Source organism: Ovis canadensis, chromosome 15 (genome assembly GCF_042477335.2).
Source record: "Ovis canadensis isolate MfBH-ARS-UI-01 breed Bighorn chromosome 15, ARS-UI_OviCan_v2, whole genome shotgun sequence".
Classification (NCBI taxonomy): Eukaryota; Metazoa; Chordata; class Mammalia; order Artiodactyla; family Bovidae; genus Ovis; species Ovis canadensis.
This window is the reverse complement of record NC_091259.1, coordinates 52,404,519-52,431,861: the sequence shown is the minus strand read 5'-3', so window position 1 is coordinate 52,431,861 and position 27,343 is coordinate 52,404,519. Positions and strand designations below refer to the sequence as shown.

The window sequence follows — 27,343 nt, the reverse complement described above, 5'->3', positions numbered from 1 at the left end:
TTCTACCATGACCCTCCTCCGAATGGGGTGGTCAGATTGAGCAAATAATAGCACAGGGTGACCAGTCTGAATCTGAGGTTCAGATAGATGACAAATAATCTTTCAATGTAAGTATATCCCATGTAAAAAATATGTATTAATTGTCCATCTGAAATTCAAAGTTAACTAGACATCTTATATTTTGTCTGATTCATCTTCCACCTGCCACTCTCAAACCCCACTCTTTCAGAAAGGACCCGAGAGCTGTCTCCTAGTTCTTTCCTTTTGACCATAGCCTTTTCTTTCTCATGGCTCACACCTCCCACCCCGCAAAGGGAAGCTAAGTAAGGAGATGAGGAGAGCAGCCAAGAGGCTAGAGAGAGACCCAGAGCTTCCTTTTGAGAGACCCACTTCCTTTTAAGAGCACATTAAAATCAGATTTCTCTGGTAGCTCAGTGGTAGAGAATGCACTCGACAATGCAGGGGACACGGGTTCGATCCCTGGTCTGAGAGAATCCCACGTACTATGAAACGACTAAACCGGTGCAGCACAGCCACTGAGCCTGTGGTCCAGAGCCCGGGAGCCACAGCTACAGAAGCCTGAGCACTCTGGAGCCTGTGCTCAGCAACAAGAGAAACCACCATAATGAGAAGCCCGCGCACCACGGCTAGAGAGTAGCGCCTGCTTGCCGCACCTAGAGAAAAGCCCACACAGCAACAAAGACCCAGCATCACCAAAAATAAATGAATAAATAAAAGGCTTGTTTAATATTCATTTTTGAAAAAAAGAGCACACCAAAATCACAACTATCTGCAGAATAACTGTCAGTGAAAAAGACTGGGACCTACCAGAAAAGATCTTCCACAGCTACCAGCATAAAGAAGAAATGAGACCAAGACCACGGTGGGAGGGACCACCCCCAGGTGGGAAACCCACAAACTGGGGAATAATTGTATCCCAGAGGCCTTCCCACAGGAGCAAAAGTTCTGAGCCCCAACATCAGGTTCCCCAGTCTAGAAGGTCCAGCACCAGGAAGATTAGCCCTTGGGGTATTTGGCTGTAAAGGCCAGCAGGGTTAAATTGCAGGAGCCCCTCAGGACTAGGGGAAATAGAGACTCCACTCCACAAATTTCACACACTCTGGGACCCAGGGCAAGAGCAGTAATTGATAAGAGCCTGGGCCAGACCTACTTGCAGGTCTTGGAGAGTCTCCTGGAGAGGCACCTGCAGCTCACCCTGGGGACGTAGACACTAGCAGCACCCATATTTAGGAGCTCATTCTACCCTGAAGGAGGAGCTGACAGGCCGACTCCATTGTGCGGGCTCCTTCCTCCAGCATTTAGGGCCAAGACCTGGCCCCACCTAATAGTCTGGAGTCTTGGATGCCTCAGGCCAAACAACTAACTGGGCAGGGACACAGCCCCAGCCTTCTGCAGACAGGGGCCTAAAGACCTCCTAAGCCCACTGCCACCTTGCCCACCAGAGGGCCAAGAACTAACTCCACCCACCAGTAGACAGGCACAGGCCCCTCCCACCAGGAAGCCTGCGCAGACCTCTAGACGGGCCTCATCCACCAGAGGGCAGACACCAGAATGTAGGCCAGACCCTCCCCACTAGCAGGGCAACGCAACCTTCAGGACACTCCAGATCCCATCAAAAGAATCAATCCTAAAGGAAATCAACCCTGAATAGTCATTGGAAGGACTGATGCTGAAGCTCCAATATTTTGGCCACCTGACACAAAGAGCTGAATCATTGGAAAAAACCGTGATGCTGGGGAAAACAGGAGGCAAAAGGAGAAGGCGGGGGCAGAGGATGAGATGGTTAGATAGCATCATTGACTCAGTGGACATGAATCTGAGGAAACTCCACGACAAAGTGGAGGACAGAGGAGCCTGGCATGCTGCAGTCCATGGGACTGCAAAGAGTTGGACATGGACTTAGCAACTGAACAACAGCTGTGTTCAGTTGACTCCATACACAACTGTGTCAGGAGCCACCTCCCCATCTCCCGCATACAGTCTGAAATGGGCCTTCAGATCCCTATGCCCTGCTGCCAGACTCCAGGAACCAGCTCTTCCTGCCAGTAGTCTGGCACTAACCCCAGGCCCTGGTTTCACCTGCCAGTGGGTGGGCAGCAGCCCCAGAGTCTTCAAGACCTTGACTCTGCCCACCAGTGAGCCAGCACTAGGCCAGGGGCCTCTTAGGGTTCCACAACCTGACACTTCGTTATCAGGCCCTGCTTAACAGCAGCCAGCAGCATTCCCATGAGGCAGAGTCTGACAACCAACCAGACCAGAGGCCAGCCAACCCTTTATCTGTGTTCAGGATGTATACGCTGTATCAGTGTGCAGTATGATATGTTGTCACTCAGAATCCTTTCCTTAGGGGATCCACTTTTCCATGCCCTATGTTTCAGGAGGTGCTGGTCCTTTCTTACTCAGCCCTTCGAATGTAACCTAGGCCATGAGAGTCACTCAAGTCAGAGTTCATTGTCCAGACCAAAGAAACTGTTCAAGGCTTGACATCTGCTCAGGGTCAGGTCAGAATCCTTCTCCAGCTTCCCTGCAGGAGCTATTCATAAAGACTATCCCTCCCTATGGAATTATTGGCTGTAAGAATGGTTTAGGTTGATGCCCCTTGTGGCCATCTTCTCTGACATATAACAGCAAAAGGCAACTATAGAAAGAGCAACAGAGGGGAAGAGGGTGGAAGCCCAGACAACATTGTTAGAAAAAGCCAGACAGATCTAACTAGAAATCAGCTTTAAAAAAGAAAAGAAAGAAAATAGTGGGTCATTTAATTTTTGCTTAATCTAGTTTGGTTTGAATGTGAATCCTATGTAAAATAGCATGTCTAAACTTCAGTTGGCTATTACATTCATTTTTTGAAAAACAGATCTCCTTGTTCCCATGAAAAACCAGCAACCTGACTGGGGCACCTGTTTTGTTGTTCCCCAAATATCTACGACTCCCAAGAGTTGGTCTGCTGAGAACATTCAAACTCTCTAGGGGCCAACACAGACTAGCTAAGTGGGTTCTACTGGCCTCCTCAGTAATCCAGTACAAACTGCACTTTAATTAAGTACATGTGCACACTTTCTGGCTTCCCAGGTGGTGCTAGTGATAAAGAACCCACCTGCCAATGCAGGAGACGTAAGAGACGCGGGATCAGTCCCGCATCTGGGTCAGGAAGATCCCCTGGAGGAGGGCATGGCAACCCACTCCAGTTCTCTTGCCTGGAGAATCCCACGGACAGAGGAGACTGGCGGGCTACAGTCCGTAGTGTCACAAAGAGTTGGACATGACTAAAGCAACTGAGCAAGCACACACACACACGTGCAGTTTCTTACACAGATTCTATATATACACATAGTCTGTGTGTTCAACAGGTACATATATAATTATCAAATGTGGAGCCACCAAACTTTCCGTGTAAAGAAAAGCTCATAATAATTAGTGTCATGGGGTCCCACATTGATCACTCAAGGCTGAGTTAACTTGGATTCATATATCTGAGCATGTCCAGCAGCTTTCTGGAACTAGTCCATGTGAAGTCAACTTGTGAGGAGTCATAACAGCAATAACACTGTGCGAAAGGCAAAAAGAGGGGTGTCTGAGGGTCTGAGGCAGTGTTAAAACTCTCAGCTTCACTGGAGCTCTCGGCGACTGCTGAATGGGGTGAGGTTTGCAGCACCTGGACAGTCTTTGTAGACCTCTGCTCTACACCGTGGGCTGAGTAGAGAGCTGCCTGAGGAACCCCAGAACCTGATGGAGCCCCTGACTGAACTTCAATTTCCTCATCCGTAAAATGAGAGCTGACTGGCTTCCCTGGTGGTCCAGGGTTAAGACTGCATTTCCAATTCAGGGAGCATGGATTCAATCCATGGTTGAAGAACTAAGGTCCCACATGCCAGGTAGTATGGCTGATGAATATATAAATAAATAAATAAAAACATAAAAATGAGAGCTGGGAACTGACCACATCTACATCTAGAATTCCTTTTTTCTTCTTTTCTCTACAAAGGGAACCAAAGCCAAAAAAAAAAAAAAAGAGAGAGAGAGAGATTATGAGTTAGCCCTTAGAACTGACTGATATTTCCAGAAAGAAAAGTCAGTTAAAGGCACCTCTGGGGACAGTCATTATATGTTATTACCGTGGAGCTAAATCAAGTCACAGTACAGGTTCCAAAACTAAAGGTCTGTGACAAACCTTGGCTCATTTCCAACATGGAAATTTGAAAAGTTTCCCGAATTTTGTGAAGCCACTATTTATATAAGCTGCAATTGATCACATTACACCACAGTATGGACTGGGCACTGTGCTGGGCACCTCTGAGACCTCTCTGCCTCTCTCTACCTGTCCTTCAGCCAAGAGCAGACAACCAGCAAATTCCTAGAACCTGACATGCTTTGTAGAGAACATCATTTGCTTGCACAATGTCAAGGGCATTTCTAACTTGCTTCTCATCTGTGAAATATGAGCTTAAATAACTCCTCTTCTTGTCCTCAGAGAAAGCTCTGAGGATGTGGTCAGAGTGTGGTTGTCTCAGCAAGGGCTCTGGATTCCACGAAGCCAGGGTCTGGGTGGTGATGAGAAGGGAGGACCTCGGCAGTACCGTCCTCCTGATTCAAGGGTGCAGCACGTCCTCCATGAGACTGGACCTCAGCCTCTTCAACCTCTTGGCACAAGGGCCCCTGCAGATCATCATAGCCATCTAGGATGAACTGGAGCCATTCCAGCTGCCTCAGAAGCTCTGTGACAGCTGCTTGATTGTCCCTACAACATCAGAGGAGGAGCTGGTCCAGTTTGCCCTCTGCCAGCAGGGCCACATATAAGGACCCACTCTACAGCTCACATATGGTATCACCAAACCAGCCTGGGAACAGGGTGCCAGTGGTCTAGTCCACCACCATTTTTCCGGCCAGGGTTATCTCTCCTATGCCAGGTGACCCCTGTAGCGCCACTCTGGGTGGGACCTGGAAGGGCTCTTCTTATGGATCAAATAGAGCCCCCACTGTGACAGAGTCCAGCTCCAGCTCCCAGCTGGGGCAGGGAGATGAGTCTGGGCTCCCTGAGCTGGGCATGGCCACTGGAAGAAGCTGGTCATGGTTGCCATTGTCGCCCCCTTCTTGAATCTCCTGTAGGTGGCGCACATGCTCTCCCATCCATAATCTGTGCTAGACAAGTGGGGTGTTAGGTAGTGAGAAGGGAATAAACAGAGAGTAACGCTGGCCTCTGTCCTTTATTCTTATCTTCTGTGTTCCACTCTGAAGATTATACTTCTAGCAACATGGAGAGGGCCCACTTCAAGTATGTGTATGTGAGTGTGTGTGTGTATGTGTGCCTGTGCATATATGCATGTGTGGTGTGCTTGTGCCCAGCTATATGAGTGTGCAAGGCTGTGTTCTGTGTGTGTGTGTGGGGGGGGGGTGTTCGTGCAGTGTGAGTGAATCCTTATTTCCCCACATACTCATGAAAGTGTGCTATGAAAGTTTGTGTATTTTTGCACACACGGCATCAGCATGTATCTTTGTAAAAATATGTGTATATGCAAAAGTCACTGTGTGTGTGAATGTCTGAGTGTTCACGTGAAATGTCCCCACGTGAATTGGTGAGGTCAGAAAGAGGAGAAAGGGAAACTGGAGAATGGCGACTTCATAGGAGCCCATTCCTGGTAAAGGTAAGCCAAGTGCTAAAGATAAACCGTCTTCTGAGCAGGAGCCCCCCAGCTCCTGGTCTACAGAACCCTCCTGTCTCTGTGTTAGAGGAGCTCTCAGGCAAGAAAGGAGCCTGTGGAGGAAGCCCTGGTTCCACAGACCCTCCGTTCTCAACCAGCACCCTAGAAGGGATGGGGGCTGTTTAGGCGACATGACTGCCCCCCCTCTAGGGGGCATCAGTCCACTGGTTCCTTGTGAGAAGCAGCCTGAGCTGCCTGTATGAGAGAAGCTGGAGAAAGGTGTGAGCCCACTGCTCGAGGCTGCTTCTTCTAGTTAGCAGAAATACCTTCACCAACACCACCCCCAACTTCTAAGCTGCTCATACTTTCTCCTCCTCTAGTATGACAACTGGAGACCAGGAGGGCATTATAACCATAAGATACACTAGTCTTTCTATTGATAAATACCTACCCTCCACCCCGCAGTGATCATGAAGCAGAAGATAGATGGGCCCCAGGCTGAGGACCTGAAGTCTGTTCCCTGTGGACAGATGTGTGCGTATATGCTCTGTTGCTCAGTTGAGTTCAACTCTTGAAATATAGCAACTTCATGGACTATAGCCCACCAGGCTCCTCTGTCCATGGAAGTTTTCAGGCAGCAGTACTAGAGTGCGTTGCCATTTCCTACTCCAGGGGATCGTCCCAAACCAGGAATTGAACCCACATCCCTCCCATCTCCTGTATTGGCAGGCAGATTCTTTGCCACTGAGCTTCCTGGGAATCCCCTGTGGGCAGATACTCCAAGATAAACAAAATAGCAGGGGCAGAGAGGAGCCAAGTCCTGCCCAGATAAAAGATAAAGAAAATACATATTTCTCAATTATTGAGGTCAAGGAGACTTTCCCAACCACCCATGCACAGAAAAGTTCTTGGGAGGCTAAAAAGGGAGAGGGTGTCACCCCATAATAGATGGTGTCAAGCTTCCCACAGGCCTCTGCACTGGAATCCACCTTGGCTAAGAGTGGAGGACCCTGAGGTATACCAAATACAGACTCAGAGCCAGGCAGAATAAGATGATTGGCCAGAGGAAACCCAGAAGAAATGCCCCATATAAGATACACAGAAGCACAACTCTCCCTGACCCCATCCATGTGTGCCTATTTACACGTACTTTTTTTACTTCCTGATAAACACTTGTTTCACTATTTTCCATCTCTTTGTTGAAATTCATTTCTACAAAGCAGACAAGCCAGGGCCTTGCCAGTAGCCACTGGCCCTCATGGTCTAGTGGCTGGAATTCAGAGCTCTCATTACCGTGGCCTGGCTTCAATCTCTGGGAACTGAGATCCTGCTTCCTGTTACTGCTAACCAAGTCAGTCAGAGCCTTCAGCTCAAGGCCACTAGGACCCTGAGGCACTGGGGCTCCCAGGCAAGGGCAGAGGGCAAGAGTGAGAGAAAGTAGGAATTATAGGCTGGGGGGAGGGTAGTCTCTGGAAATACCATGAACCAAGGAAGAGTCCCAAGGCCTCCTCTGCCCCCTGCTGCACTCGCCATCCCGACAAACGTGGCTGAGCTCCAACAGGTTCACAACCATCGAGACCCTGAGCACAATTTTCACAGCCTCCTGAGCTCCATACATTACTTTAGAGTCAATGCAAATCCAATCTAAATTCATCTTTATGAACTTAATACAAAACCCAGACCCATTACACTCATAAATTTAAATACAAAAATCCTAAACAAAATATTAGCAATCTGAACCCAATATTGTGTGGAAGAAGTAATATGTAGTAAACAAATTGGGTTTAGCTCAAGAATGGGAGACTGTTTTAATTTTTTTAATCTACAAATATTAATCTCATTAAAAATTAAAGAAATAAAATGTATAATCATAATTGAGCAAAAAACTATAAAATTGAAAACTATTCATAACTATTTTTAAGAAATTTTCTTAGTGAACTATTGTAGAGAATTCCTTAAACTCATTAGGAATTGTAGAAATTACTTAACTTCATTAAAGGAACCTACAAAAATACCCCCAGGAAACACTATTCAAATGGGTAAAGATTAGAAAAAGTATTATTCCCTTTAAAATCAGGACCAGAACAGGCACAGTTGCAATCAGCACTTTAATTCTATTGTTCTGGAGTCTGTAGCCAGCACAATAAAAAAAAGTGGGGAGAGGGGAAGGACAAAGGTATAATGATTAGGAATGAAAAAATGAAAGCTATTTTGTGCAAAGAATGATCATCTGCATAGAAAACAAAAAAAATTAATAGATAAATTATTAAAAATGACAGGTGAATAGAGCTGACATGATTAACTGTTGCAGTTTTATGAATTAGCAATAAAAAATTAGAAAATATGGTTATAAATGCAATATCTACAAAAGTAACAAAAATATAAACAACAAAATATGTGTACACTGTACACAAAAAAAATTATAAAATCTTACAGAACTATATCAAATAGGGCCTAAATAAATTACATATCATATGCACAAATAGGTCAACTTAATATCACAAAGTTGTCAGTTCAGCTCTAATCTTTAGAGTCAATGCAATCTAAATCCATCAAATTTTACAAATTTATAAAAACAAAAGTAAACAAGTGGGACCTGATTAAACTTAAAAGCTTTGGCACAGCAAAGGAAACTATAAGCAAAGTGAAAAGACAACCCTCAGAATAGGAGAAAATAATAGCAAATGAAACAACTGACAGAGGATTAATTTCCAAAATATACAAGCAGCTCATACAACTCAATACCAGAAAAACAAAGAACCCGATCAAAAAGTGGGGAAAAGACCTAAACAGACATTTCTCCAAAGAAAACATACAGATGGCTAACAAATACATGGAAGATCCTCAACATCATTTATTATTCAGCTCAGTTCAGTCACTCAGTTGTGTCCGACTCTTTGCGTCCCCCTGAATTGCAGCACGCCAGGCCTCTCTGTCCATCACCAGCTCCCAGAGTTCACTCAAGCTCACGTTCATCGAGTCAGTGATGCCATCCAACCATCTCATCCTCAGTCGTCCCCTTCTCCTCCTGCCCCCAATCCCTCCCAGCATCAGAGTATTTTCCAAGGAGTCAACTCTCCACATGAGGTAGCCAAAGTACTGGAGTTTCAGCTTTAGCATCAGTCCTTCCAAAGAAATCCCAGGACTGATTGGATCTCTTTGCAGTCCAAGGGACTCTCAAGAGTCTTCTCCAACATCACAGTTCAAAAGCATCAATTCTTCAGTGCTCAGCTTTCTTCACAGTCCAACTCTCAAATCCATACATGACCACTGGAAAAACCATAGCCTTGACTAGACCGACCTTTGTTGGCAAAGTAATGTCTCTGCTCTTGAATATGCTATCTAGGTTGGTCATAACTTTCCTTCCAAGGAGTAAGCGTCTTTTAATTTCATGGCTGCAATCACCATGTGCAGTGATTTTGGAGCCCCCCAAAATAAAGTCTGACACTGTTTCCACTGTTTCCCCATCATTATTAGAGAAATGCAAATCAAAACTACAATGAGATATTACCTCACACCAGTCAGAATGACCATCATCAAAAAGTCTGCAAATGGTAAGTGCTGGAGATGGTGTGGAGAAAAGGGAACGCTCTTGCACTGTTGGTGGGAATGTAAATTGATACAGCCACTATGGAAGATGGGATGGAGATTCCTTTAATTTAAAAAAAAAAAAAAACTAGGAATAAAACCACCATATGACCCTGCAGTCCCACTCCTAGGCATATACCCTGAGAAACCAAAATTGAAAAATTCATATGTATCCCATTGTTCATTGCAGCACTATTTACAATAGCTAGGTTACATAGAAGCAACCTAGATGTCCATCAACAGATGAATGGATAAAGAAGTTGTGGTACATATACAAATGGAATATTACTCAGCCATAAAAAGAATGCATTTGAGTCAGTTCTAATCAAATGGATGAACCTAGAACCTATTATACAGAGAGAAGTGAGTCCAAAAGAGGAAGATAAATATCATATTCTAATGCATATATACAGAATCTAGAAAAATGGTACTGAAGAATTTATTTACAGGGCAGCAATGGAGAAACAGACATACAGAATAGACTTATGGACATGGGGAGAGGGGGGGAGAGGGGAGGAGAGCGTGAGATGTATGAAAAGAGTAACATGGGAACTTACATTACCATATGTAAAATAGATAGCCAAAGAGAATTTGCTGTATGGCTCAGGGAACTCAAACAGGGGCACTGTATCAACCTAGAGGGATGGGATGGAGAGAGGATGGGAGGGAGGTTCAAAAAGGAGGGGATATATGTGTACCTATGGCTGATTCATGTTGAGGTCTGACAGGAAACAACAAAATTCTATAAAGCAAGTATCCTTCAATAAAAAAATTAATTAAAAAAATTTTTACAAATTTACCCTAAAACATATAGGAAAGAACAAAAGGCCAAGAATAGCCAAAACACTTTTAAAGAAAAAGATGGCAGAAGGGAGGAAGAACCTGCCCTACCAAACACTGAGACATATTCCAAAACTATAGCAATTAAAATAACATAATATCAGGGCTGCTCTACTAGATTTAAAGACTTTTTTTTTTCTTTTTTTGGCTATATTGTGCAGCTGGCAGAACCTTAGTTCTCTGACCAGGAATCGAACCTGGGCCCCCAGCAGTGAAAGCCCAAAATCCTAACCACTGGACCACCAGGGAATTCCAAAGACTTATTCTAAAACCAGAGATATAGTCATTAATAAATCATTATATTCGTGCAGAATAGACAAAATGGAAAAGAAAAAAAAAGAGCCAGAATTAATACCTGACTTTTGAAACTTTGATATATAAGTATCATGGCAGATCAATGAGGAAAGAAATAACAATTCAAAGGGCAAAATTTTTAAATTCCAGATAAATTAAGGGGTTAGAACAAAATTTTAAAAAACATTAAAATATAAAGAAAATACATGCCTATCTTTATGCTGTTCAAATAGAAAGGATGTCTTAAACCAGACCCAAAAGCTCTAACCATAAAGAAAGTATTGACAATCTTTACTACACTACAACCAAGATTGGTTCTTCAAAAAGTACCTCATGGGAAGTGAAAGGAAAATCTATAAACTTGCAGAATGTATTTGAAATATTTATAACTGATAAGAGATGGGTATAAAGGTATGTAAAGAAATCCCTTTTAAAAATAAAATAAATAAGATATAAGTAAATAAATAAGCAACCTAATAGAAAACAGAGCAAATGACATGAAAAGATTTTTCATGGAAGTCAAAATACACATGGCCACTGACATATAAAGAGATACTCAACCTCATTAGTAACCTGGAAAATGCAAATTAAGCCCACAAGTAGATACCATTAAATATTCATTCAATTGGGAAAAATTAAGATGTGGCAGAGTTCATTCATCAGTGAGTACTTTTATATATTGCTAACAGGAGTGTAAATTGATAAAACCCCTAGGAAAACAAGTTGCTTTGGAGGCTGGAAGTCTGGGATCAGAATGCCAGCAAGGTCAGTTTCTTTTGGGCGCTCTCTTCCCGGCTTACAGACAGTTATCTTCTCACTATATCCTCACAGTGTGGACTTCTTATTAGACCACAATCCTACTAAATTAAAGTCCCAACCTCATAACCTTATTCAACTTTAATTACCTCTTAAAGACCCTATCTTGAGATAAAGCCACATAACCATTGGGGTTTCAGATGAATTTGGGAGGCCACAACTGGACAAGTAACACCAGTTACCAGGTGCTCAAGGCCACATATAGAGAAGGACTTTTAAAGCAGTAGTGGTCACAATATCAAGAAATGCAAGCAACCCCATGCCCATTCAATAAATTGGAAAATAAAATTTTATATATTTAAGCAATAAAATATTATACAGCAAGGGAAACGAATGAACTGTAGTTAAATGCAATACCACGAATACATCCTAGTGAACTGAGATTGGGAAGAAAAAACTTTCCAAAAGTTTACTTCTTTCAGTATTATACTCTTGTAGAGTTCAAAAGCTAGCAAAATTAAAGAATAAATTATTTAGTCATATATATAATTTAAATAAAACCATAATTTTAAGTAAATGATGATAGACCCAAAATTCAGGTAAAGTGTCATTTCTCTCTCTCTCTTTTGAGGATTTATTGATCAGCTGCTCTGAGTCTTAGCTGCAGCACACAGATCTTCGATCTTCATTGCAGCATGCGGGGTCCTTAATTGTGACATGTGGGACCTTGTTTTTTTTCTTAGTTGTGGCATGTGGAATCTCCTATTGATAGTTATGGTATATGGGATTGAGTTCTCCAGCTAGGGACTGAACTCAACCCTCTTAGCCACTGGACCACCAGGGAAGGCCCTAAATAAATAGTCATTTCTAAGGTTGGGTAGTGAGGCAATGAAATATTGAAAAAGAAGACATAGTATGTATGAAACAGAGATGCTAAAGCCAGCTCGTCCTGTCTCACAAAAGCCAACTGTTAAATTTTCCAGTATTTTGAGAGCCGGTTGTTAGACTGCTCATAGTTTGCAATCAACTATGTATATACACCCTGTGTCTACATATACCATGGAAATAAGTAAACACCAAAACCAGGGCCACATTTTTTTTTTTTTCAGGTAGCTGGTTGTTAAACACTTGGTAGCATACCACTGCCTGCACCTTGGCATGAAGTCAAGGGGGTTGGTGAGGCTCACTGCTGCTAGAATCTAAGCGTCCTGGAGAGGCAGGAGTCAGGGATGGTTAAGGTTAACAAGCCAGAGAAAGAAGCTACACTGACCCAAAACCAGGGGGAGGGAGGGAAGACCGGAGGCAGGTATAGATACTAAGTTATGAATATCAGGAAACCAGAGAATCGAGCGAAGGGAGTGCCAAGCCAGGAAGACAAGGAGACTGGTCTTGGAGAGCCCCGGCAACAGGCAAGTGCGATAAGCCACGGGTCGCCTGGTCAGGCTGGCTTTTGACAGGGTGGCCAATCAGCTGATGGGGTTTGGTTGCTGTAGAACACGCCCCCTGCAGGAAGCAGATCTGCAGCAGCCACTGAAAGCGCCTCCAGCCAGAGGGCTCTAATGTCACTGAGCCTCAGTGTGACGGGAATGTCTCAGGCTAGTGGAGACTGGCTGAGGAGCATGGCTTCCTGAAAACGCCTGCAGTGGTCAGGGACCAGCTGGGGGTCGGAGGCCACCCACCAGCCTGCCTGTGCCAGTCCAAGTCTGCAGAAGGATGAGATGACTGTCCACTAAGGAGTGGCTCTTCTGGTCTCTGCCCCACAAGGGCAGCCAGAAAGTGGAAAGTGTTAGTCACTCCATCGTGTCTGGTTCTTTGTGACCCCACGGACTGTACACAGCTCACCAGTTTTCTCTGTCCATGGGATTTTCCGGGCAAGAATACTGGAGTGGGTTGCCACTTCCTTCTCCTGTGGATCTTCCTGACTCTGGGATTGAAACTGGGACTCTTGCATTGTGGTGCTGTCTTTACTGCCCAAGCCACTGTATGAGGGAGTGGTTCCTGTAGGCTCTGTCCCACGGGGCAGCCCAAGTAAGTCCCAGTTGCAGAGTTGAGAGAGCCTGGGGTGCCCCCTGGAGGTTCTCTCACGTTGCTGTTTTTGTTCAGTCGCTTCAGTTTTGTCTGACTCTTTGCAGCCCCATAGACTGCCACATGCCAAGCTTCCCTGTCCTTCACTATTTCCCAGAATTTGCTTAAACTCATGTCCGTTGAGTCAATGTTGCCATCCAACCATCTCATCCTCTGTCTCCCACTTCTCCTCTTGCCTTCAATCTTTCCCAGCATCAGGGTCTTTTCCAATGAGTCAGTTCTTCCCATCAGGTGGCCAAAATACTGGAGCTTCAGCTTCAGCATCAGTCCTTCCAATGAATATTCAGGGTTGATTTCCTTTAGGATTGACTGGTTTGATCTCCACACTGTCCTTACTGTCAAGAATCTTTTTAAAGCATCACAGTTCAAAAGCATCAATTCTTTGGTGCTCAGCCTTCTTTACAGTCCAACTCTCACATCCATACATGACTACAGGAAAAATCATAGCTTTGACTATAGGGACTTTGTCAGCAAAGTGATGTCTCTGCTTTTTAATACACTGTCTCAGCTTGTCATGGCTTTTCTTCCAAGGAGGAAGTGACTTTTAATTTCATGGCTGCAGTCACCATCCACAGTGATTTTGGAGCCCAAGAAAATAAAGTCTGTCACTGTTTCCATTATTTCCCCTTCTATTTGCCATGAAGTGATGGGTTGTCACTGAAGCTGGGGCTCCCTCCTCTCCAGCCATTACTGGGGTCGGGGGGTGTAGATTGGTGCACCAAGCTATAGGTCCACCTTTAACATGAGCCTGCAGCTATGACCCTGGGCTTGTCAGGCAGGACTGGCAAGCATGTTCCTCAGGACAGCCAGGAACCCACGTGTGATGGAGAATCTTATGTGTCAGTTTTACTGGGGCACAGGATCCCCAAATACTCAATCAAATATTTTTTCTGGGTGTGTTTGTGAGTGCTCTTGAATGAAATGAATATTTAAATTGCTAGACTGAGTAGAGCAGATTGCCTTCTGTAACACCAAACGCTTGAATAGAACAAAAAGGTTGACCCTCTGTCAAATTAAGTGAACTCTCCCTGCCTAAATGTTGAGTAAGTCCATGCTCATGCTCAATCGTGTCTAACTCTTTGCAATCCCATGGACTGTAATCTGCTAGGTTCCTCTGTCCATGGGATCTTCCAGGCAAGAATACTAGAGTGGGTTGCCATTTCCTCCTATGTCTCCTGCCTTGCAGGTGGATCCTTTACCCGCTAAGCCAGCAGGGAAGCCCTTATTGAGCAAGGACACTGGTCTTTCCCAGCCTTCAGACTCAAATTGAAACATAGGCTCTTCTAGGGTCTGGAGTCTGCCAGCTTTGGGGCTAGAAGTACACACTGGCTCTCCTTGGCTCCAGCTCATCCACCAAAGATCTTAGGAATTGTCAGTCTCCTTACTCACCTGAGCCAGCTCCTTGTCATAAATATATATTTCCTGTTGGTTCCTCTGAAGAGCCCTAAGACTCCATTCACTGTGTACACAACACATTTCCCATATGTAAGGGGACAGTCCATTTTCTCTCTCCCCATGCCTTCTGCCCTTTGCTAATAAACCTGGACCTAGAGTTTCTTTTTACATGGTTCAGCCTGCCTAGATCCATCAATCAGCCACTAAAAAGCCAGCATCTGGATGTATGAATGCCGTTGTTCCAGCCAGTCAGCATCCCTGGAAAGACCACACCAACGATCGCTCTCCTCCTGCCCCTGAGCAGAGGAAAATCACAAAGACTGATGGGATCCTTGAGATCTCTGGGCTAAGCTAGGTCCTCAGATAATGGTTCAATGCTGCTGAGGGCTCACGCTCCATCTCTCTTCCTAACACTGTCCATCCCCCAAGGCTGAACTCCACCTTTGCCCGGCCATTCTCAGCAGATGGTCTTGCCTCCACTTTCTTGAGAAAAGCATTTGACAGGAATTCCTGCAATGTCCCTTCTCTCCCCCATTCAAATGTCTCTGAACCTCGATTCATCCTTTTCTCTGTCCCTCCAAAACAAAAAAGGTCCTTAATCTCCTGATATAAAGGCAAAGTTCTTGAGGGTGCAGGGTCCACAGCCAACTCAAATCCACACATGGAGAGGTCCCAATGTTCTGCATGATCATTTGGGAGCAGCAACACTTCACTGGAGTGGTTCTTGCCTCTGGACTTTTTCCCATGGGATCTCAGGGGACCAGCCCTGGCTAAGGAAGATGCCCCCTCCACCGCCCCCAGGCATCCAGAAGGCAGGCCAGAGCCCAGGGCAGCCTTTCGAGCAGGTCCCCCATGCCATGCAAGACCATCCCTCTAAACTAGGCTTTTCCCATCCAGTCCTCCTTCCTCCCTTGGAGACAGTTCACCTTGTTTGCACTTGTATATTCAATCTTTCTTTCTCCTCTAAATCCTTACCCTTGGTTAATTGTCCCCATCTCAGTCCTGCTGTTCCCTCTGTTACTGCTTTAAGTGTCTCCTTTCCTCCCCCAGGCAGTTTCTTTGAGAGAGTAGCCAGCACCCATACCATGAGTCAACCTGATCCTTCCCTCACTGTTGAATTCTGGCTTCTATATCCAACCCAACCTCAAGTCCACCGGCCCTGCTCTACAGGGACTGCTAAACATCTAAGTCATCAAATGCAAGGATCACGTCAGTCCTCCTGGGGTTGGCTCTTTACCTGTGTTTGGGGTGTTAGCTTAAAAAATATTCACAACCTACAAGTTAAAAGTTATGTTTTATTCAATGGGAATTTTTAGGACTTCAAGCCTAGGAGGCAACATCTCAAGTAACCCTGACATAGCTGCTCCAAGGAGGCCAGGCAGGGGGCCAGGTTACAGAGTTTTGTAACAAAGGGCTGGTAAGTCTGGATGTCAAAAGATTATTGTTAATTAAAGAAAACCAGCTATCTCAAGGAATTTAGCACTTTTATTTGTATGGGAAGATGCAAGAGTCCAGGCTCACTGAAATCGTTCCTTTAATATGCATCCACCTATCTGGGGCCAATATTCTGTGTTTTCACATCCTGAATTTCCTCCGGGCTCACAATGGGGCATGGCTATAGTCTTAGGCTGCTAAATGGCAGGTATTCTTTCCTTCCTAAATTCCCTCAAGCTCATCAGCTCACCATCTGTGGTGGCTAATCGCTAATGGGTGACTTCCTTTGTTTAGCGATATGTCAGGAAATACTCCATTTCTCAAGGGGAAAGAAACAATGTACCCAGAATACCGACAGAGGAGCAGGATCGAGGGAATTCTAATCAAGAAAGGTAGATCCAAGGAGAAAGTAGTTCTTGGGCATGAGAGTCCGGGCTAAGAAGTCCAACCTCACCCACTCACCTTGCGGGCTGGAACCTGGCACATCCAACTAAAGGAATTGACAAGTTTCCTCATAGGCAGATGTTATCATACCCCTCACGCAATAAAGGAAACTGAGGCTCAGGAAGTTAAAATAAAAACCCTCTAGATTGCCCAAAGTTACGCAAGGAGTGAGGATCAGAGCTCCTTCCACACGTAGTGTTGCAGAAACCAGTAATCGAGAAACCAAACACCATACTCGGAGAGTTGGAGAACTCAGGTTTGTTAAGCCAGCAGGCCCAGAGGAGTTAACACTCCAAGCTCTGAGCCCCGAACAAAGGAGTTACAGAGTTTTTATAGACAGACTATAGTGGACAGCACTAGCTGCCAACAGGCTAAGGCGTTTCACAGGCACAGGAACAGGGGTCAAAACGGGGAGATGAATGGCTGACCTTTACTTGGACGCGCGTGATTAAGCAGGATTGCAGGGGCTGGGCAATCGCAAAGAGCAGGACAAGGGTGCGTGAGATACGCTCCAGTTCCTAGTATTCTAAGTCCTCACTTTCTGAGGCTACATGACCTAGAGTTACAGAGGCAGAACGAGCAGGAGTTTATGTAAAATTTTATCTTTTCCTCTTCACTAACACATTTGTTGCTGCTGCTGCTAAGTCGCTTCAGTCGTGTAAAAGTACTTATTTGTCTCTCTCTACTAGAACGTAAAGTTTCAAGGACAATGGTCTTTGTTTTGCTCTCTGATAGCTCCTAAAAGTGTCTGGCACATATTCAAATTGTTTAATGAATGACACACTGTATGGACACCTTAGGATGCAGTCAAGAACAAAGCTCTTTCCTTGATGCCAATTATCCCATTGAAGTGCCAGCTGCGACCTTTGCACCGCTCTATGGCTCCATCTGGTGGCAGTGTCTCTCTCCTCCCAGGGCGGTCGCAAGTTTACTCGGAACTACTTAGCTTGATTCTCACTGAGTGCGCATCGGACCAAAATCACAGCGCACAAACACAGAGCCGGAAATTGTAGCTCTGAGAAGCATCATCAGTAGCCAGTAAGCAGAAGCACCTAGTTCACGTGGTGCAGGTTCAGCCTATGGTGCTCCTAATGTTCTTCAACTCGCTCCCTTCCGCTCCTCGCTCCTTCTTTCTCGACAAGATGGCCACACCGGCAGTACCGGCGAGCGCGCCTCCCGCCACCCCATCCGAAGCCCCAGCTGCGGCCTCATCGCCGGCCTCGGCCTCGGCCCCGGCCCCAGCCCCAGCCTCAGCCTCGGCCCCGGCTCCATCGCCGGCTCCGGCTCCAGCTCCATCGCCGGCTCCCGCGTCATCCTCAGACCCGGCAGCAGCAGCGGCTACGACCGCGGCTCCGGGCCAGACCCCGGCCTCAGCGCCAGCCCCAGCGCAGACCCCCGCACAGTCTCTCTCTGGCCCTGCTCTCCCAGGCCCCTTCCCCGGCGGCCGCGTGGTCCGGCTGCACCCGGTCATTTTGGCCTCCATCGTGGACAGCTACGAGCGACGCAACGAGGGAGCTGCCCGAGTTATCGGGACCCTGCTGGGTGAGTGGTCAGGGGAAACTGACGTTCTTCTCTACTGCCCACCTTGTTTTATCTTGTCCCCCTTTCTTCTCACTCCCTTGTAGTTATTTGTTGAATAAGTATCGTGTGCCAAGTGACTCACATTTTATTTTTAATCTTCGCAGTAGCATTTCACTTCAACTGTTATTAGTCCCAATCGACGAAAAATGTGTTCACAACCTTACTGGGACGTCAAAAACCTTTTGACTCCTTAAACCCAGTGACCAAATTTTCCCCCCTTACGTACTACTGGTCTTTATTTTCCGAGTGTTAACCGAGAAGTTTTTTCTAACTAGTTGGCAATGGAGTGGGGACATCTCTAGAAAGATATCCCTCGCAGCAAGTAAACCAGTTTGGCAGGAACCCATTTGAATTTCAATATTCTGCTTTCTTAAACGTCTAAGCCTGATCCGCCTTTCCTCGCTCTCTGTAATACTAGTCACCAGTGAAATATAGACCCCCGTTCCCCCATTGTAGACTCTGATTCTTCGTTTGGACACAATTAATACAATACAAATCTATTCTTTGTATTAACGATTACATGGAGAAATAACTTTTTTCCCTGACATGTTCCAAATTTGAGAAATGGGTACTTTATGTTAGAGTAAAACCGAGAAGCCCTAAAAAGGGATTTCTGACGATGTATTCTTTTCTCTGGGGACGTCCGGTCCCATCAGATTAATTTTTCACTCCATCTTGATCACAGATACGGGGCACTTTTGTGATTCCACTTTAGTCCCATTTATGATTTCTCTTTCTTAACCCTTGAACTTGTAATAGTTTCCATTGTAGAAGACAGTTGGTGTATTGAGAAGAGGACGGTAGTTGTAGCCAGACTTCTGCAAAAGTTAGGGAAGTCTCTTTCCTTCAGGGACTTGCTGAAGACATCTAACTGTGCTGACACAGACTAGGTATGAAGCAGCTGTCGGTTGCTGTCGTCCACCGCATCATGCACACTCCTGACACACACTTTCTCTCTCTTATCTTTGAGAGTGTAGCATTTCACGGAAACTTCAGTTGATCCGTTATCTTACGAACATTGCCATAGCTATCTCAAACCAAGCCTTTGTATTCTCTTTGCTTGTTCTCCCTTATTTTTTCCTTTAAGCTCCACTCATTTTCCAGGTTCCCAGGAAAAGTTTTCACTCTGTCCTTCATCCCATACCCCCACCCTCACCTCTACTCATAATCTCCCAAAGTGTGAAAGTGTTAGTCACTCAGTCCTGTCGGACTCTTTGTGACCCCATGGACTCTATGGTAAGAAACAATTCTCAATTCTCCACCCTAGGTTTGTATTCAGTTCAGTTCAGTCGTGTCCGACTCTTTGCGACCCCATGAATCGCAGCACTCCAGGCCTCCCTGTCCATCACCAAATCCCGGAGTTTACTCAGTCTCATGCCCATCAAGTCGGTGATGCCATCCAGCCATCTCTTCCTCGTTCGTCCCCTTCTCCTCCTGCCCCCAATCCCTCCCAGCATCAGGGTCTTTTCCAGTGAGTCAACTCTTCGCATGAGGTGGCCAAAGTACTGGAGTTCAGCTTTAGCATCAGTCCTTCCAATGAACACCCAGGACTGATCTCCTTCAGAATGGACTGGTTGGATCTCCTTCAGTCCAAGGGACTCTCAAGAGTCTTCTCCAACACCACAGTTCAAAAGCATCAATTCTTTGGCGCTCAGGCTTCTTCACAGTCTAACTCTCATATCCATACATGACCACTGGAAAAACCATAGCCTTGACTAGATGGAACTTAGTCGGCAAAGTAATGTCTCTCCTTTTGAATATACTGTCTAGGTTGGTCATAACTTTTCTTCCAAGGAGTAAGCATCTTTCAATTTCATGGCTGCAATCACCATCTACAGTGATTTTGGAGCCCCCCAAAATAAAGTCTGACACTGTTTCCACTGTTTTCCCATCTATTTCCCATGAAGTGATGGGACTGGATGCCATGATCTTCGTTTTCTGAATGTTGAGCTTTAAGCCAACTTTTTCACTCTGCTCCTTCACTTTCATCAAGAGGCTTTTTAGTTCCTCTTCACTTTCTGCCATGAGGGTGGTGTCACCTGCATATCTGAGGTTATTGATAGTTCTCCTGGCAGTCGTGATTCCAGCTTGTGCTTCTTCCAGCCCAGCGTTTCTCATGATGTACTCTGCATAGAAGTTAAATAAGCAGGGTGACAATATACAGCCTTGACGTACTCCTTTTCCTATTTGGAAAAGGCTGTTGTTCCATGTCCAGTTCGAACTGTTGCTTCCTGACCTGCATGTAGGTTTCTCAAGAGGCAGGTCAGGTGGTCTGGTATTCCCATCTCTTTCAGAATTTTCCACAGTTTATTGTAATCCGCACAGTCAAAGGTTTTGGCATAGTCAGTAAAGCAGAAATAGGTTTGTATTAGGTGCCCCCAAATATTACAGTGACCGGAGTTAGACCAACTGTCATCTAGGGTTTCAGCTCCTCTTCCAGAATGGAACCGTGGTACAATGCTAGATGTTACAGAGGCAGTGCTTACTGAAGAGTGACGCACAGATTCCACTTGCTGAGAACTTAGAAATTTTAAGTTAGAAAGCGATTCATGAGATATATTCCATTTGGTTAAATTAAATCACTAGTACCTTTTATGTGCCATAAAACTATTAGATACTTAGAATTCAAAAGCTGATAAAACGAATGCTACTCTTAACCTTAGATTCAAGATGAAGATGTACTCTTACATGCAAGTCACTGGAGTATAATGTGATAAATGCTCTAATAGAAGGATGCCATAATGGCATGCAAGTATAGAAGACTTGACTATTTCAGAAGTTCGAGTGGTCAAGTCTGTTGACAAGAGGTCAAATAAGATACAGAGTATGCATACTGCTAAACGTAAAATAAACAACAAGGACTTACTGTATAGCATAGGGAACTATACTTAGTATTAATGGAAAAGAATCCGAAAAAGAATATGTGTGTATATACAGGTATAACTGAATCACTTTTCTGTACACTTGTAACATTGCAAATCAACTGTACTTCAATTAAAAAGAAAAAGTATCATTGGGTTTGGGGATATAGTTTCAGCCAAGAGGGCAGAAACCACAGTGAAGTGGGATTAAATGACCCTGATGGGTCAGGAGCAACATTGTAGTTTGTTGGAGAAGAAAGCACTGGAAGCCTAGCAGGAGGGGCTAGTAGGTTAGGGTAAGGAGCAATCAAGGGATTGAGAGTCTTCGTGAGGTCAAGAAACAATGTAGCAGGAATAAAAATATCAGAACTAGGAAAAGTTTGTGGCGTGATGTTTAGCGTTCACAGGGAGAAGTTTTCTGGATGATGGTAGGGTTAAGGTTATGACTGGGACCATATGGCTGCAGGGAGGTACAGGGGAAGCTCCCTAAAAGTATTCTCTGAGGATGGGCTACTACATGAATGGTCTTCGTAGACACAGTGAGAATCCTCCAGGCAGCTGTGCAGGTGAATTATATTAAGCAGAAAGTCCAGAGGCTGAAAGACGAAGATCTTAGAGTGAAGATCTGGAGCAGGACGGGTAGCAGGAAGTGAGGCAAAAGGAGGCCCTGGGAAGGAAGAATAGACCCTGTTAAAGAAGAGAGTTGGAGATAACTGTGGAGTTTCATTTCTCTGGAAAACCCAGCTTCCATTGGTGCACATGGCTGAAACTTGATTTTTGTTGTTGTTCCTTGACTTTGAGGAGACCTCTTGAAAGCATTTGGGGCAGTTGGAAGCCCAAGATTTTATGACACTTGGACTATTCTCTCTCACAGGAACCGTTGACAAGCACTCAGTGGAAGTCACCAATTGCTTTTCAGTGCCACACAATGAGTCAGAAGATGAGGTGAGTGGGGATTTGAGGCCCCCATACGGACTATGACTATTCATTTGCCAGGCTCTCTGTGAGGCCCTCCTACACCAAGTGTGCCATGCTCATAATTAGAACTGCAGTTCAAAGAGCTTTGTTCCATTTGGACATACTTGCCGGGCCTCTCCTCTTTGTTGGGAGTGGCCTTTTGTCCTGTTCACCCATTTTGCTGTGGACTTGTGGCTTCTTAGCCTTCTTTTCTGCCCTTCTTCTTAGGTGGCTGTTGACATGGAATTTGCTAAGAACATGTATGAGTTGCACAAGAAAGTCTCTCCAAACGAGCTCATCCTGGGCTGGTGAGTTGGGACAGGGGTGGAACGTCTCTGGTTGATTGCCAGCGCCTTTTGCCACCTGACTAGGTATCGTACTTCCTCTTTTGGAGACAGGGTATTGAATGTGTATTATCTCAAGGGGCTAGGAATTCTGTGTGTTTTGCTGGCAGTTCTGATCCTGTGAGGCCAAGAATACTCATTTTGAGCTGCAGCTTCTGAGCAAGTCGTTTTTGCCTTGCTGGTGACTTAGTTTTTCATGAGCTTTTAAGTCAGCCTTGTTTTAATTGATTTAATAAAATTATCAGTGTGCTTTTTTTTGTTTTTCTCAATGTTGTCCCTGGGGGTATAACTACTGCAAGGGTGTCAGGTGCCCAGAGACACCCATGCCACCATCCTGTTTAGTATTGATGTCACATGTAGACATGAGTCCACAACTCTTCCATTTTCCAGGTACGCTACAGGCCATGACATCACGGAGCACTCAGTGCTGATCCATGAGTACTACAGCCGAGAAGCCCCCAACCCCATTCACCTCACAGTGGACACCAGCCTCCAGAATGGCCGCATGAGCATCAAGGCCTACGTCAGGTGACCGGGGGCTTGGGTGGCAAGGGCATGAAGGCTCCTTCATTCCTGCTAAGCCTGGGTGACACCCGCCTCCACCCCATGCCAGTGTCATCCTGCAGCGTGCAACTTGCTGCCTCCTAAGGGAGCCCCTGCCTCACTCTCGGCAGCTATCACTGGAGAGGTTTTACTCAGAAAGAAACTGTCCCTGAAGTTACCACTCGCTGACCCTTGCCTGCCCAGACTTCTGCTCATTGCTCATAGCCAGTTTCCAAGGGCAGCCCTTTAGGTATTTGAGCAAGCTCGTTTTTCCTGTCATCTTTTCCAGAAGTTAACTCATACACAGCTCCTACCGCTGATCCTCACATGGCATGCTGGCCAGGATTCTTCTCCATGTTCACTGATTTTTTGAATTGCCCTTAAGTTTGTCAAAATCCCTAAAACTGCATAGAAAACAGGGCAATACAGATTGAAGAATGGCTGTCCTTATCTTACACATGTCTATTAATCCTGGATATAGTACAGTTCGAATGATAGTAACATTGCTCTGTTGGCACATTGAGCTTGCAAGCAACTGGAATGCTGGGTGATGGGGGATGTTGGGAAAGGCTATAGTGGCATGCCAGAAAAGCGGCGGCTGTAGGAGTTGAAAGGATTATATTTTCTCCTTGGAATGATGCCCTTTGTTAGTGCATCTCTTACGACACTTAACTTTGTGCTGTTTCTATCTCTGACGCTGAAGTGACCCGTTAACCATTATGCGGTGGGATAGAGGTGGTGCATGTCAGTTCTTACAGGCCAGTTATTATACTGCTAAACTCTATTTGTTGATTTCTTAGCCTTTCCAAATATTTCAGACTCCTGCAGATCCAACGAAAGTGTATAGTTGACTAAGTAAAGGCAATCACCTTTACTGAGATTAATTATTGCACCCAGTCTAATCTTGATGGACCAGAATAGATTTTTTTTTTTCAGTGCTGATGAGTGCTTTTTGGTCCCAGAAGAGACCTGTCCTGTCACTTCTTTCTGTGGGGAAGGATGTCTAGGCACCCAGTTCCACAGGGATATTCAGCATCCTGTCCTCTTCACTGAGATTTCAGTGTGTGCAGTAATCCTCTGTAAAGGGTCCAGGCCCCATCCAAATGCTGAGTCCATTCTCTCAGGCCAAGAGTTTGGTGTGTGGAAAGAGCTAAGGAAAGAAAGTGGCTTGTTCTCTTCAGACCTCTGGGCTTCATCTGGTCCAACCTTCTCATCTCAGAACCTTGGAAGCCATACTGTTGATATGCCTGCTTTCCCAGCCAGGACCGAACATGGAAACTGTCCCCCAAAGCCATCTGTTAACCTTGACTTCTGTCTCCGCAGCACTTTAATGGGTGTTCCTGGGAGGACCATGGGGGTGATGTTCACCCCTCTAACAGTGAAATACACATACTATGACACTGAACGCATAGGAGGTAAGTGACCTCCCCATTTTTAGGTCCTGGACATTTTTCAAGGGAGGGGATTTCTATATAACAAGGATGGAGGACCTTGGGTGGGTTAAGAGCAACCATTGATCTAAGGTTTGTATGGGACTCAAGGAATTATTTGAGAAGCTGTTAGAGGTGGGAAATCATCAGCTCCAGAGGCTACGTGGCCAGTCATATAAGACCAAAACCAGTGATTAGCATCCTAGGTGCAGGAGTTGAACTCTCTCAGAGGAAGAAAAGCTAGTAAGGGCGGTGGGGTGGGGGGGGAGGGTGGGGGTTCAGGGAAGCTGACTGAGTCCAGAAGGAGGTAGTTATCTGATGGGATGGCTGAATTCTCTTGTCTCTTGCACCCCGCCCGCTCCCACAGTTGACCTGATCATGAAGACCTGTTTCAGCCCCAACCGGGTGATCGGCCTCTCCAGTGACTTGCAGCAAGTGGGCGGGGCTTCCGCTCGCATCCAGGACGCCCTCAGCACAGTGTTGCAGTATGCGGAGGACGTGCTGGTGAGGACGGGAGGAGGAGGGCGTGGGTCTCCGCTGCGAGGCGGCAGGGGCTGCACTGGCGAAGCCGCGGTCTCAGAGGCAAGAATTAACCGTGCTACATTGACTCTTTTGGTGCTTAGTCTGGGAAGGTGTCAGCCGACAATACCGTGGGCCGCTTCTTGATGAGTCTGGTTAACCAAGTACCCAAAATAGTTCCCGAGGACTTCGAGACCATGCTCAACAGCAATATCAACGTGAGTGGCGTCCCTGGGCTCCTGGGAGCCTGCACCTCAGCACGTACACGTGTGAAGGGGGTGGGGGAGGTGGCCTGGAGAGGACAGAGGAGGTGGGGCAGCACGTTTGGCCCCCTTGCAGTCCAGGCTGTGAGGAGGAGAGCACAGGTGCTCAGAGATTCTCCTGCCGTTTCTTTGCTTCCCATGACTCGGGTGTATCAGAGATGGGACGGTGTTCTCAGGCGTTTTCTTTCTGTCTTCCTCCTACTCTCAGTCAGCCTCTCCCAGCTTTCATTTGCCCAGGACTGCCTTACCCTCAGTGTCCATCACACAGCTGGCCAGCCTTTCTGCTTACTCTCTACCCAGCCCCGCACTCATCCTGGATTCCTTCTCTTCTAGGACCTGTTGATGGTGACATATCTGGCCAACCTCACACAGTCACAGATTGCCCTCAATGAGAAGCTTGTGAACCTGTGAAGGGGCCGCGGGCAACCCTCCTGCTACACTGGGCCCCAGCCAAGCCCAGGACCCAGAATGGAGTGAAGGAGAAATGGTGTCTGTGGTCTGAGTCACACTGAGTCAATCAACTGCTTGTGACTCTAAATAAACATAGAGTACCTTTCGTAAGTGAATTCCATCTAATGTGAGTTTCCCTCTGGGTGGAAGGGAAAAGGCAGTTCTGGAGCTCACCCAGGAACTAGGAAGTGAGTACTTTGGTGGAAGCTGTCGTGTGTGTGTGGTCTGAATCCAGGGCTGGATTTTTTTCTTGTGCCACTGTCTGCTTCATAGTTTAGTTGCCCAGTGAAATAACTGCTCTCATAAAGCAAAAATACAACATAATGGGAACATAAGGGCTGACCAGAGTCTGTCAGAGTCTATGTAAGACATGATATCTGAGCTGATGTTTTTTTCTTAAAACCAAGAAATCCGGAAAGGGTGATTGGGACAAAGGAAGTACATGGAAAATTGCTTAACCTGTTTAGAATCTAAGAAGGCAGGAGCCAGACCAGAAGGGCCCACAACCTGTGGAGTTTGGATTTTTATCCTGGAAGTTGTGGGAAGGCATTGGATAATTAGATTTGGATTTCAGGAAGATTACTGGGTACTGGTATAGAGGAAGGAGGGAAAGGGAGAAAAACAGAAGGCAGAGAGCTAGGCAGAGGGTCACTGTGATTGTCAAGAGAGGACGAGAGCCCAGGTTCAGGCTGGGCCTTGGGGATGGTGACAGAGACTTGGGTTCAGGAGGCAGACCCAAGGAGGACCTGGAGTCTGGTTGACACTTGGATGGTGAGAGATGGGAGCAGTCTGGGGTGTTGCCTGGTTTCTGATAAAGGTGATAAAAGGCCTGGTCATATATGAAAACCCTGGCTACTCGAGAGTGGTGGAAGCTGATGATGCAAAGGTAGGGTTATAGGGTAGTTTACCAAATGGTGAAGTCTTAAATGCAGATAAATGTGACATTTTGTAAACTGGGGCCACACCAGATGTTTTGAGAAAAGGCTGAAGAAGTCAAGTTATGTGTTGGCTCATGTAATACTTATCAAATGCTGACCAGTACACTAAGCAAGAGGTCCTGGTGCCTGCTTAGAACCTGCAGGGGGGACAAAGAGACTGTCACTTTGGGAATCATGAGATGTTACAGTTCATGGAAGACTTCCAGTTAGGAAATGAAATCTAAGCTGGACTTGAAGAATGAGAAAGAGGCAGATTGAAAAGAGAGGAAAATAGGGCATTCTAAACAAAAAACAGTATGTGCAAAGGCTTGGAGGAAGACTGTCACCGAACGTTGCTCCGTTGTTGCCCACCCTGGCCACAGAGTTGTTTATAAGACGAGAACACTCTCTGTGCCTACAAGGATGCATGACTTTTTTCCCCAGGCTTTGCCTGTATGTGCACAGGTTTGTTTTTTCCATGAAATGTGTTTTCACACATTCTCTTTGTATGTGGTTGTGCCTTTGCTGAAAACACTGCAGTGTCTGGGTGTGACATCATGTGTTACTTGAGTCCTGTGATACCACACTTCCCTGATTTTCTCCCAACACCCTTAACAAACTGGTCCTTCCTCCTCTGACACCCCCCTATCCCATCCCACCCCTAACAAGTTCCATTCCCCAGGGTTCCATCTTGGGCCCTCTGCCTGGAAGAGCTGAGAGAAGCTTGGGGCTGATTACTCTCTCTGTGTTAATGATGCCTAGGCTCCAACTCTGACTGAAATTCAGAACTGGTTTCCTGATTCCAGAAATACCACATCTCTCACCTGGATGTCTCAGAAGCATCTTAAATTCAGCATATTTCATATTCAGTTGACTGTCGCTTCCTCCCCAACAAATCACTTCTTCAGGGAATAACACAACCATGTACGTAGTTGTCAAAGCCCAGAAACCTTGGGTGAATCCTTAATTCACCCACCCACCA

The 27,343-nt window shown here is 45.8% G+C and overlaps 2 protein-coding genes across 2 annotated transcripts; one reads left to right on the top strand and one right to left on the bottom strand.

Moving 5' to 3' along the window:
* Positions 1 to 4,270: 4,270 nt before the first annotated feature.
* On the bottom strand, positions 4,271 to 7,278 carry NLRP10 (NLR family pyrin domain containing 10). Its single transcript, XM_069553291.1, is given in 5 exon segments — positions 4,271 to 4,347; positions 4,350 to 4,364; positions 4,367 to 4,667; positions 4,669 to 5,155; positions 7,187 to 7,278. Coding segments are annotated over 5 exon segments (972 nt in total).
* A 10,212-nt stretch (positions 7,279 to 17,490) lies between these two features.
* EIF3F (eukaryotic translation initiation factor 3 subunit F) lies at positions 17,491 to 25,560 on the top strand. Its single transcript, XM_069553650.1, has 8 exons — positions 17,491 to 18,038; positions 21,813 to 21,883; positions 22,124 to 22,203; positions 22,630 to 22,767; positions 24,106 to 24,197; positions 24,580 to 24,716; positions 24,836 to 24,949; positions 25,328 to 25,560. The coding sequence occupies exons 1-8, from the start codon at positions 17,576 to 17,578 to the stop codon at positions 25,403 to 25,405; spliced, it is 1,173 nt and encodes a 390-aa protein (XP_069409751.1). The 5' UTR covers positions 17,491 to 17,575; the 3' UTR covers positions 25,406 to 25,560.
* The last annotated feature ends 1,783 nt before the right edge of the window (positions 25,561 to 27,343 follow it).